Source organism: Triturus cristatus, chromosome 7 (genome assembly GCF_964204655.1).
Source record: "Triturus cristatus chromosome 7, aTriCri1.1, whole genome shotgun sequence".
In the NCBI taxonomy this organism is placed as follows: domain Eukaryota; kingdom Metazoa; phylum Chordata; class Amphibia; order Caudata; family Salamandridae; genus Triturus; species Triturus cristatus.
Window position 1 is genome coordinate 158,218,487 of NC_140590.1, and position 13,048 is coordinate 158,231,534.

At 45.9% G+C, this 13,048-nt stretch overlaps 1 protein-coding gene across 4 annotated transcripts in view; it reads left to right on the forward strand.

Annotated features, from left to right (window-relative positions):
• Positions 1–13,048, forward strand: part of HAUS5 (HAUS augmin like complex subunit 5) — a 343,036-nt gene that overhangs the window by 238,678 nt on the left and 91,310 nt on the right. For all 4 annotated transcript variants that reach the window (XM_085615894.1, XM_085615897.1, XM_085615895.1 and 1 more), the window contains 3 exons: positions 181–261; positions 3,481–3,626; positions 5,386–5,500. In XM_085615894.1, coding sequence (XP_085472020.1) covers positions 181–261; positions 3,481–3,626; positions 5,386–5,500 — 342 coding nt within the window. The remainder of the gene's footprint in view (positions 1–180; positions 262–3,480; positions 3,627–5,385; positions 5,501–13,048) is intronic.

Below are 13,048 nucleotides of genomic sequence, written 5' to 3' on the forward strand. Positions count from 1 at the left end.
GTAAATGGCAGTGAATCTGGTTCTTTTATAGTGCGTTTGGCACAGAGTGCTGTTTGATTGTTTTGGGGTTGGAAGTTGGGAAGGTTGATTTATAGTGGATATGTGGGCGTTTACAGCGGGCAGTGGCAGGGATTGTGCTTGCTTTCAAAACATTTTAATTGTTTGCTTTTTATGTACCAGGCTAGGAAACAGGAGCAGATTCAGATCCTTATTGCAGGAAACTCTTGCAGCAAAGCAGAACTCAAGAAGAGCCAAGTAGAGGTGAGTTTGTTGTATTTCACATTGTAATTGACGTGTGTAGGAAAGTAGGATCTGCTTTTATGGTTACCCCACCTTTTGCCTGGTGTTATGCTGTTTATGACCAGTCTGGCTGGGATCCTGCTAACCAGGACCCCAGCCGCTCTGCTTTCTCCCCTAAATGTGACATGGAGAGCACTTGGGTACACTCTAGATTGGCTACTGGTGTACCCTTCTAAGTCCCTAGTATATGGTACCAAGGGGATAGGTACATGTATTATCCCACCCACGAGAGACCACTAAAAAATTGTGACTACAGGCCTGCGATTGCAGCCTGTGCTTGTACCACGTATGACAGATATAGGTTTCCTTATATTTGAGGTCACTGTACTTAAAACCTATAAGTCACCCCTAAAGCAGGGCTTTCAATCCTGAAGGCAGGGTGATCGGTTCTAAGCGGGAGGGTGCCCCTGCATGAGCATGGCACCCCTCCAACCTTCGGAGTTCATTCTCCCAGGTTGTAAGTGCATCAGCCATCACGACCTATAGAGTATCCATGCGTCATTACGCGATGACCATCTCTAAACTGGCTGTAACAAACCCTGTCATGTTTGGTATCAAACATGCTGGACTCATACCTCCCACACCGTAAACGGTGTGGGGTGTATGGTTCCATGCACTGTAAAGCTCCTCCTGGAGGACCTCAGTGCTCCTGGTACCAGTCTTCCAGAACCGGACAGCAAGCTAAGGCTGCTGCAGACTAGAGACCCGATTCTGCCCTGCTGCTGCTGAGCCAAGCTCGAGCAAGGGAAGGCAGAAAAGTAGGTATCCTGTCACAGGGAGGTGTAACCACCTCTTAGACAGGATTTAGTGTATTTGGACAAGGTGAGGGTGCGTGCCAGCACCACTGAGGCTGCTTATGGGGCACATTTGCTGCCCTCCTTGCATTCTCCTGTTCAAACCAGATCAGTGAGCCGTTGGCTCCTGCTCTGGTGCGAAACTAGATAAAGGACATGGGAGTATCCTCCCCACTGTCCAGCCCCTCCTCTGGTAGGGACACCATAATCAATCCCAACCCTTTCTTATGGGTACTCAAGGGCTTACCAGAAGGTGGGTCCCTAGATTCATCGTGGGGTTCGATTCCGATGCAACTCTGTGTCAACTTCAACCGTCTGGACACTCTGACCGCGTCGTACTCGCCGAGTCGGACTGACCACATCAAACTTCGCTTTAGGAACCGAGACTGCAACCGGGAAGACTCAGACTGCTCCAGGTCTCATCATCCTGCAAGTCCGCTGCACCGTCCGTGTCCGTGCTTCATACAGGTTCCTCTCCGGGCCTGTGGACATCGACACCTGAAGGAATCTCCCTTGGAGTGAAGGAGTCACTTCCCTGCATCTGCAAGCACCGCAACATAACTGACTGGTTTGCTGGTCCTGGGCTCCTATGTACTCCAACAGGCTCAGTAACACAGAAGGCGGCTCTACAACTCCCTCAAGGCCTGCACTGACTTTAGACCGAGTCTGAGGCCAGTATCTCTCGTTGGTGCCGTTAAAACCGAGCCACTGTCCACCACGTCGGCCGGCCGTTGCAAAGACTGAGCGACTCTTGTCTCCAGATGTCTTCGGGTCCTTTCAAGGTGGTACTTTGATTCCAGTGGGCTCCCCTGCTTACTCGGGCCTGCTCTGAATTACCTAGTCATGGTGAGTTATTTGGATCTTGCTGGTCCCGACAATGCACATTCTTCGATTTCTACATCTGTTGCTGCTGCTAAGGTGTATTGGTGCCTCTGCTGGACACTGACCTCCTGGCTCTCGACATCTAACGTGGGACTGCTCGTGAATGGCTTCTGGTCTTCCTCAGCGTCGCCTGGTCCACACAGCTGCAGCTCCAAGGTCAATGTCAACTCTCCTGCATCTCCGGACATCGGTGGGCATTTGTCTTTTGTCCCTCCTGGCAACTCCTGAGTGGCATAGACTCTGTCCCCTCTGCTTGCAGGTACTTCTCATCTTGAATCCCCTTTGGGGCTCCACTGGACACTTTAACCTTCTTCGTCAGCGGCATCTTCCTGAAGACCTCCATTGGGTTTGACAGCAGTTTCTGACGTCACTTCGCACCTATGCACCCGGCGTCCGTTGTGTAGGTATCATGCTTCCTAGGGTATCCACGGGTTGAGGTAGCCCTCCAACCTTCTGTCTTCCACAGGGTTTCCTCAGCGTCTACTAGGATGGGTCCTTCTTTAAAATTGCAACCATTGACTTAAATTTAGTACGCAGTCGTGTTCTCTCTCTGCACACGACCTCCGTGGGGTTTCTGGATACTCCCCTTCGGTCCCCGGCTCTTCTTCGTCTTCTGGGTCCACTCTGGTCTCGAATCGTGGTTTGCATTCCACTATTGTAGTATATGGTTTGGTCTCCCCCTGGAGACCATTGTGTAATTGTGCTGCTTATCTGTTTTATTTGCAAAGTGTCATGTGCGTTGTGTTATATCTCAGTGTCTGAGATATTGTAATGAGTTAGTGAGTGTCTTAAAATAATTACCTATTTTTATAAATACTGTGTGGTTCTTTTTCACTTAAACTATGCCAATAAGATTAAGTTCTGGTAAAATGATCTGCTTTACACTCTTTCCGGACTAAGCCTCCACAGCTGCCACTTAGAGATCTTTCTAAGGTTGTCTAAGACCCCTTAAATCACCACAAGGGTTGTCTGCATTAGTGCAGGGTGCTGCAATTACATATCGGAGCACCATATACTAAGCCACCCTCATACAACGTGCATGGCATTATTTGTGATCACTTAAGACGATACAAGGGTAGTGGATTGACTGCTGAGGGGAAATTACACACTTTCAAATATATAAAATCCTGATAAAAGTGCCATGCTTGTAGGGAGACGCCTTTTAATGGAATTAGGAGGCAGTATGATACCTACAGTTGGGGAGGTGCGGGTGTCTGGGTACTATGATGAGAGTATTTATATAAAGATGTGCTCTCATTAGGTCGGGTGGAGTTCTGTACTGACTTAAGATGGATGTTGGGGAAGATTTTTCTTAGTTGGTGGGTAGGAATGACAAGTCATTAGGTGGGTGTGTAGACTGTTGGCTGGGGCAAAGGAGGTGTGGATGGTGCTGTTTACAAAAAATGAATCCATCTTCTATTTCTGGCAAGCATTTCCTTTTAGTGATTTACTTCACTTCGGCTTAAATATCACTCATATCCTCTTATCTACTTCCAAACGTCAGGTCCAACAATTTGTACAGATGAAGGTGGTGGTGCCTGTGAATGAAATGAAGCCCGAGGTTTCTGTCCTCTATGGAGCCGTGGATCAAGAAGTACAGCAATTTAGAAATATTAATCTTCCCTCTCTCCAACGTGTGACGCTGGATGAGTAAGTTCCATTTTGTCCTGTTCCTGCTGTCTGAGAGCTCCTTGCGTTTGCATGCTGAATCCATTGCATTGTTGAGGACATGCATGGATGTTACAGTGTTCGTGTTTCCTTGGTTGGCAGGTCTCTGCTGCAGGTGATGTAATAGTTCTGTGTGAGAATGAAGCTTGCACTACTGCTGCACATGCTCTGAGGAATGTGAGACACTTGGCTGCCTGTGCTATAATTGTTCTGTGTTCTCAGATGCCTGCCCTGCTGATGCCTATGCCAATACTGTATTGTTTTCTGTATGCAGGAGTGGATTGCATTCTATTCGAGGTGGCATTTGCACAGTATATTGCTCAAACATGTGTCCATCTGAAATGCCTTGTAACCTGTCTGATGTGTTTCTAGCTGGGGTGTGTGCGCATATTTTGTGTGTGACCGCTGTGGGAATCGTTAGGTGTTGATCACTCCTTGGGTTATCAGACACAGGTCTTGTCACCATGATCCTGACCCTGCGCATATATTCACTTATAATCTTAGGTACTATTAAAGGGCACTTTTATAACTCTTACACTCCTCTATCTCAACCCATCTGTCCTTGGGTAGCAATACTTTCTTTGTTCCCTCCCTACTTTTCAGTATGTCACAAAGCTGCGATTCTTCTAAGATTTGTATGTTGAACCTGGCAAGCATCTGGTTGGTAGTTGTGGCATGCTATTGGTCTTTTGTCAGGGGAAAGAGGGACAGGAACACTTACTATATGGCTCATGAATTACAGGTAACCTGAAGTTCTTCAGATCAGTGGAGTGGACCAGACCTTGGTGATCTATACCAAAAAAGAGAATTGGCAACACATTGCGTCTTGGAAATTATATTATTAATGCAGATTTAACTTGCAGGATTCTGTTCTAGAGGCTGTAGGAAGCTTTACAAAAACGAGCATTGGTAAAGTCAGTAGGTGTTACCCTTTTAATGCAAGTGCCAACATTTCCTGCATTGCCAATGCTTGCATTGTTGAAAAAAAAAAAGTAAAATAAAAATACTGGAGGCAAAATATATATCTTAAAGTATTTCAAAACTGTACATTGTATTCAATATTTTCAGTCTTTATAAATGGCCTGCTTTATTTTACAAATATCTTTCACTCTAAACTGAATTTAAAAACAAAAAGCAAGTGTCAGAGTTTAAGGGAAAATGCTTGCCAATGCCTAACTTACTATAGGAATCAGAGCTGAAACATGCAGCAGCCATTTACTCGGCTATGGTAGCTCAGAGAGCAGATTTATGGGCACCAGGGAGAAGACGGCTCAATCTCAGTCATGCTAGCTACACCTTCTGTCTCAAACACCAGCAGAGTTTGGGGTTCTGCAGAACTCCAGGACACCATAAGCGAAAGACTCCAGTTGTTAGACTTGGGGCCCACTAACTTCTGATTGCCCTGTGGCCATCTGACCCGGATTTCTTATATGGCCCATTGTGCTGTTATCTTGTAATTGACCTGCAAAAGCTGACTGAATGCGTAATTTCAACTAGTACCACCCACTTGCCATCTTTACTGTGCATTGTTGGGTTATAAGAGATCAAATCTTTCCACTTGTTCTGCAGAGCATTAAGTTGGGGATCACTGGTATGTGTGAGAAGAATCAGTGAGATTTTAAGAGAAGCATAGTTGCATCAAATACATTTTGGATGCCCTAGAGACTGATGCTGGTGATCTATGTTGCATTTCTTGGTTGTTGGCACTGCGTTTTATATTGCCTATGTTTTTTGTGTGCAGGCTGCATCGTGTCCCAATACGAGAGCTGTCCATTTACAGATTTGACAGCCCACCAGCCCCAGGAGTCTATGACCTACAGGAGGTCTGTCAGATCGTTCGATTTCCTCCATATAAGGTTAGTATGTGAGATGCTTCATCCAGCTGCGAGTGTTGCCCTTTCACTTGGTATTGAAGTCCTATCAAATGTTTCTCAGCAGTGTTTACGTAATAGGGAGAATGCACTACAAGTCCATCATATACTAGAAAACGTCAAAAGTTAATAGGCTCCTTACCAAAGTTAGCGGCTAAGAATTTAATTCTCTCCCTATTTGTCAGCTCAGTCCTAGGGCGATTCTTATGCAGTTACTTCCCTTAATTTGATTAGTATTTGAGGGCATCGGTTGGTGATGGCACTCTGCATGTAGTGGTACATTGTCTGGTCCTACACTTTGTGTGCATTTGTCTGTTTTAGGGGCTGTCTGCAGCCCTCCTTTTCTGCGAGGGCTCCATATGAAATGTTGCAGTCGGAGCATACCGTCCGTCATGTGGTCCCTTTTATGGCTTTTTGTTAGGGCCCACTCTGTGGTTTGAGTTGATTTTACAGGGCTGCTCAATCTCATATTGGTGCATCCTTTACTTTTTGTTATTTTGTGTTGTCCCATGAATATAAACTAATCAACTGGGTGCTTCCATCACAAGCATATTTGTCTCCAAGATGCTTTCCGTTTAAATCCCTTCCAATGATTTATTTGGATGACTCCTTGTATCCAGCGCTTTAGCCCGCAGTCCAAACTAGTCATTGGATGTTTTGATACTTGAATTGCTCCATAATGATCGGTTTTTATTAAGATTTGAAGTTTAAATCATTTTTTAACAGAAAGGACTTGTAGTTATAACTTCCAGTTTCTAGATGGCGTACAATGAGCTGCGTTGTTCCTACGAAAGGGGGGCGAGGTGTAGAACTTTGATTTTAGACGTCTTGGGAGATTTGAATATCACGGGACATTAAATGGTTTCAGCATGGCGCTTCAATTTGATCAAATCTCTGCAGCAAGATAAATGTAGATATTCTGAAAGAGCAGTTTTGGCATTCTTAAAGTATAGGCCACTTTTGCGGGTGCATTGGGTAGGTTTCCTAATCTACTCTGGTACTATGAGAGGTTTATAAGCCACATGTACAACTAGTGTTTTACTTTTTCCTGTGATTGGAAAATCACAGGATATTTACCTCTCCAAGATGACACTTGGATACATCCGGACTGCAGAAGAGGAAAGCCCAATTCGGAACCTGTTATGCCTGGTGTTTTATAGCAAACACGAAGCGGAGAGGCCAGGCATTTTTTGAGATTAGCAGTGTATTCATCTATAGTAGGTAAGCGCTAAAATAATGCATGATACACAAGGGCCTTCAACGTTTTATTCTCCAACGTCCTATGCGGTACGGTCAGACCCTTTAGCCTGCATTGGATTTCTTATTCTATTCTAGCTTTGCCCTTGCGACATCTTATGTTCACAAGTACGTGGTCATTAAAGTCACAGCATGCATTTTAACCACATATTTTTGATGGCTTACCACATGTTTACGATTAGGTGATATCAGTTTATGGTTTGAGGATTACCATTGCACACATACTCTAGCATTCAGACAGCACCTAGTGGCATATGAACTAATTTTAAGATAATAGAAGGAAGGGCGGCTATCCATTTCCTATCAATATGAATTTTTACATCAAATTGACTATACCTGGAGTTATATTTGTTTAGATTAACATTTAATTTTAGGAGCTAGGATATCACCCACTGTCCTAATCATAGTTTAATTTTCATTTCCATTACAATTTTGTTTGCAAATTAAGGGAGTACGTGATGAGATGTGTGGTATTCATTTATTTTTGTTTCAGACGATTTACTTTAAACCCCCTGATGAAGGGCTCTTTCTGCCCCCGAAATGCATTAGGGGAAACAGAAATTCATGTGTTCAAGTAGCACAATTGTTTAGAAGCTTTTATGAATTGGTACATTTTTAACAAATTAATATGTGAAAAAGAAATATGGCATCCAAAGAAATAAATATGTAGTTGAAGGTTGTGTTGATATTAACATGGTATGGAGCAAGAATAAAAGTTACATGAAGATGGAGTGCAGCCCACCAAAACCAGTAATTGGGATGTGCTGTTGGTATTGAAGTTTGGGACTACACAACCAAAGTGGTTCACCCTTGGATGCACAGCAAAACTAAATACCATGCTGAATTTAAGATAGAACTCAGGAGTACTGACATTTAAAAAGAGTCGTTCGAGGGATCATTCTACATGCATCCAGATTTCTCTCCCACCCCCACCCTTGCCTCTGTACCCACAACACGATATTTCATATTTTCATGCTGTTGCTTGCAAACGTTTTTAGTTTTGTCCTTGTCACAGAGACCTATTTCTTCCTTTGACTTGTGGGAGCTGGCAAGAATTGCTGTAAAATCCGTTCCAATCAAAGACCCTAGTTGGGAATAAGGGCTGGAAACTATACAGACACTTTCATTACTCCCAACTTTACCACCAAGATTTTAAAAAGTATAAGGCACCTTACAACAAGCCGGCTTGTGTTATAGGCCACACCAGAGCCTACTTGGCCATTCAAGTGGCCCAGGGAAGATTACATAACCCAACATCTCTATACACTGCCTCACTGGACAGTGAGGAGAGGAAAATGGGTACTTTTTGGTAAATGTGTATGCTCTCTGGTGGCTATGTCCATTAAAGCAGCAGATGCATTCGCCAATATCAGCTGCTATGACAGACAGACAGGGTCGCGCAACATACCGAATATTGATCCTTATCTGGGTGAGAAGAGGCGAAGGCAATTCTGATTAAGGGGGGAGAGAGTCACTTCAACTGGACATGGACATCGCAACTACAAGCTTCTGCCAGGTGTCGTGGATGGTTAAGGTGTGCATTCTTCTGGACAGGAGTCCAGATATGCAGTCTGTACATACTTTTTGATGGGGAAGCTTTTTTCAGCCACATTGGGGGCAGGGCATTGCAGTCCATTGGAGCTGACAGACACTGCCAGGTCATAACATATTTCGGATCCCTTTTGAGGGGGGGAGGTGTGCGGCTTAGAGCCTGCCTTTCATTTGCAGAGGATTTGCACCCCATAGAAATTGGATTTGAGCCTTCCTGGAACATAAGGCTTCTGATTAGTCTTCCTGCAAATTCCATTTGGTTGGTGGGAGGGCAGGATGTTGTGAAGGGTGTGAAGGGTCCTTACACCCTTATCACTGTTAGAGTTGGCTGTTGATAGTTAAGGTGCAGACTCCTCACGTCTTTAAGCCTAGTTTGTGTGATTTCCAGCTTGGGCACAACCCTGCTGTAATGAGCATCACTCAAGGAAAAGACTGAGTCTCAAAGGCAGCCTATAAAGGACACATGAAAAAGTACCAACTCACTTTGTTCTGATAAGGCAGGCAGGGAATCCACATCACCTGTCCTCTGTATAAAAGTGGACTTGTTGTTCCAGATTGAAGTTCTCATCAACCAAGAAGGGGTACTCCTTCGATTAGTCAGAAGACCACTGCATAACCAAGGGCTGATGTGTGCCAGACATTCACTTCCCCAGAGGTGAGGGGACATCACCAGGAATCCAATCCTAAGTAACAATTTCTCAATTGTATTGCGATCCAAGGAGCCCTACCTCAGTGAGAGGGAAGCAAAGCGCCAATCCAGCAGGAGGGGTAGACTGTTTAAAGGGAATGAAGCAGTTTATCCTGTTGCAGAAGTCTATCCAACAGAGTCGTATAACCTGAGAGATCAATGTGATCAAAAGTACTAATTAACATGGGCAGCTTTGTCTGTGGAATCACATCACTGCCAAAGTTTCAGGCGGTTTTCGTGTAAGCTCCCCGTCAAGGTGATGGTGCTTGTGTGTCCAGTTCTCTGGCATGACTAAATCAGGAATAGGTATCAGCCTGTGGCACCTGTTGTATCACTGTGACAGTGAGCGGTGTGACCATAGCACACCAGTCCTGACCACCCCAAGGAAGTAGACTGCAATCCTGAGGTGCCCGCCCAGTGTACACCTCTGATTAGAGAACCTAGCACTGACACAGATGTGCCTGGGAGCAAGCCCTATTCCAAAGATCAGAGGCTGTTGCCTTGTGGCAGTGGGTGCCGAAGGTAGCTCCTACCAGCCATGACGCTGTAGACGCCTACGCCCTATTGGGCTACTTCTGCTATGACCTAGGACTTTGCCAGGATGTGTGTTGCCAGAGCCCACTGCATATGAAGAGGACTGCCAATTTCCTCCATCCAGTGAGAACTCCACGTGATTAACCAAAGACTCACTGGAATGACCGGACCTAATGGATCCTTGAGGCCCGCCTGGACTAACTGATATTTTGAGCAGAGCTGCTCATCTCCAGTGGGATGGTCCTATGCAAAAAGGCCCTGCCCACCACTGCTACTCCTCCACCCACTGCAAGGTTCGAAGCGATCCCCCAAGCAGTACCACCACTGATGGGTGAAATTCAAATGAGCCCATATCCCTGTGTGCTGAGAGATGAGAAGGGAGAGTGCTGCATCTATACTACAGACTTCTCCACATAAACCCTGAGACAAATGGAAGAGTGGGGAGAATGTCTGGAGCTGGTGAAGTCCACTTTGAAGTCCTGTAACTCGGATATTTCAGCATTATTGTAGTGTGTAGTTTCTTCTGGATACCTCTATCTGGAGAGGCCTCACCTGAGAATATTTACCAGCTGCTTGATCTGGATCCAGAGAGTTTTGTTGCAGTGCTCCCTTGCACAGCTAGGTAGCATTGAACGTTCTTGTGCAGACTCCATAACGCCCAAGAAGTGACAGAGCTGAGCCACATATAAGCACCACCTCTGCGCACTGTTATCCGTTCCTTTCTAGCAATTTCTTCTGAACACTGACCTGGAGTGTGGCTTCCACTGTTGTGTAGTTCCTACTAATCTGTAGGATCTGCGCATTTGTTGGACAAGATAAACTAGGGGCTTGGTGCCTCAACTGATTCCAGACACCCCCGCAGGATATGTTGGCCTAGAGATCAGCTAGCTCACAGTGCCACCATAAGCCCCCCTAACCTTACCAGGGAGCGAATGGTTTCTGGCAACCACTGAACATGACAGCCATGACCCCTCAGGAGTCATGGAAATGGTACAGAATCTTTCGCTCAGTCACTCGTGCTCAATTATTTTCAGAGAGGTACACAGAGAAAACACAGTGGGACGTTTTCAATTTATTTATTGAACCAACGTTATTCTTATATAAAATACGTGTGCTGCAATGATTAAAAGACAGAAGCAGATAAGTGATTACGACCACCAAAATCGTAAATAGTAGATGTAGCTTCACCTTGGTGCTAAAACAGTGCATATGCGCAGGCATATAAAACAAGGCTTACTTCTACTATGCGAACCCTACTCTACGTGTACCTAGAGTGTGTGTACATGTGGAGCCAAGAATCCTCCCTATGGACAATCCAGCTCATTACCTGATGGGAGAGAATGAAGGACCCAGTCTTGGTCACGAACTGGACACCCCTCACGAGATGTCAGACCGCTGCGTGGTGAAGTCTCTGTATGCAAGGACCCTCTGTGTCAGGTCAAGTACCTCCTCTACGAAGAAAGAGATGACTTTTGTACATAGTGCGGAAAGAGACCTTTTACATGATGTTCAGGGCATTGCGATAATGTTGTGCAAAGCTAGATGGGTAAACAAGTTTGGTTTCAGTGAAACTAATCCAACATTGCGCGCACTCAAATAAATGGAAAGGTTCATGGCTGAAATTTCATTGTGAGCACTATGTAAGAAATCAGCTGCCTTGCCACATGGGCCTTACCAGGGAATATAACACCCAATTTTGACCTTGGAAACCCTCCCACCCCCATAGACCACGCCCGCAACCTTTGCATCATACTCGACTCCTCCCTCACCATGAACTGACAACTCAACGCTCTATCCTCCACTTGCTTCAACACCCTCCAAACACTCCGCACCTTCAAATGGATCCGCCCTGAATCCTGGAAGACCGTCACCCATGCATTCACAACCAGCAGACTGGACTACGGAACGCTCTACGCCGGAATCAACAAATCTCTGCTTCAGACTCCAGCCCATCCAGAACGCTGCAGCCAGACTTGTCCTCAGCATCCCTCGACAAGACCACATCGCACAGCACCTCCGAGACCTCCACTGGCTACCGTCGAAAGAAAGAGTGATCTTCAAGCTGCTCACTCACACCTACATAGCCCTCCACAACACTGGACTTCTATACCTCAACGAAAGAAGCTCCTTCCACACCCCCAAAAGAAACCTCCGCTCCACTGACCTAGTCCTGTCCGAAATCCCCCGCATCCACTGAGCCAGAACGGGAGGCATATCCTTCTCCTACATCACGGCTAAGACCTGGAACAAACTTCCCCTCAGCATCAGACGAAGCCCCACACTGAAAGCATTCAGGAAGGACCTCAAGACCTGGCTCTTCGGATGACCTCGAAGCTGCCCGAACCCCGTCCCCTCAGCGCTTTGAGACCCTTACGGGTGAGTAGCGCACTCTATAAATCCCTGATTGATTGATTGATTGAATCCTCATACTAAGGGTTGATGCACAAAAGCGATCTAAAAAGCCAGCAGAATGTTAAAAACGACTCTTAAAAATATCTAAAAGCTAGCTTCCCTGTAAGATATTTATCTAAACAGCTTTTAAGTCATTATACCTGTAGGAAACCGGGGTCACCAGTCCCTAAGGCGGTAACGTGACACGAGCGGCTGGGCACCCAAAGGCCTGTGTGTAAAGCAACCATACAACACACACCTCTCATGGAACGGGGAACACACGCAATAAGGGACGCCACACGGGATAGTTTATGCAAATAATTCAAGTTTATCCAAGCAGTTCAAGATAGATGCAGTTCATGAGACATAGGTGCAAGGCATGAGCTATAAACGCAATTCATTGAGATGTACCTGCAAGTCAAGAGATATACATGCAATTCATGGACTATAAATGCAATTCCTGAGATATCAATGCCCTACAGGAGATATAACTGCAAATCAATGATAGGTACCTGCCAGCTTCACTTATTCTGGCGTTGGACTCGCCAGCACCCTATTCACCAACACATTATCTACCAGGATGGTTCCTGAAGGCTCTAGGCCACCCTCGTGTGTCTGACTCCCCTTGGTAGGGCTCGGGGGAACGTAGCGCCACTCCTGCGGCGTGCAGGGACCCAGGGCAGACCTCGCGGGCCTGCCGCTTTACCTGTAGCGCCTCAGTGGCGATTACCGCGTTATACGCGCTAAGCGATGAATACCTCAGAACGGTGCATCTAGACTAAAGCGCTACTCGTAATCAATAGCACTGAACACTTTACAACGGATCATTTGCAATAAAGCGCTACTCGTAATCAATAGCACTGAGCACTTCACAACGGAGCATTTGGAATAAAGCGCTACTCGTAATCAATAGCAGTGAGCACTTCACAACGGAGCATTTGGAATAAAGCGCTACTCGTAATCATTGGCAATGCACATTTCAGACCGGAGCTGTTCACGGAGCACACCGAGTCTTACGGAGCGAGTCTCTCGTACTCCGGTGCAGTTCGTGGGGCACCACGCTCCTTAACAGTCACGGGGGAAAAAGGGGCGAATCCCTCGGCGGGGTCTCT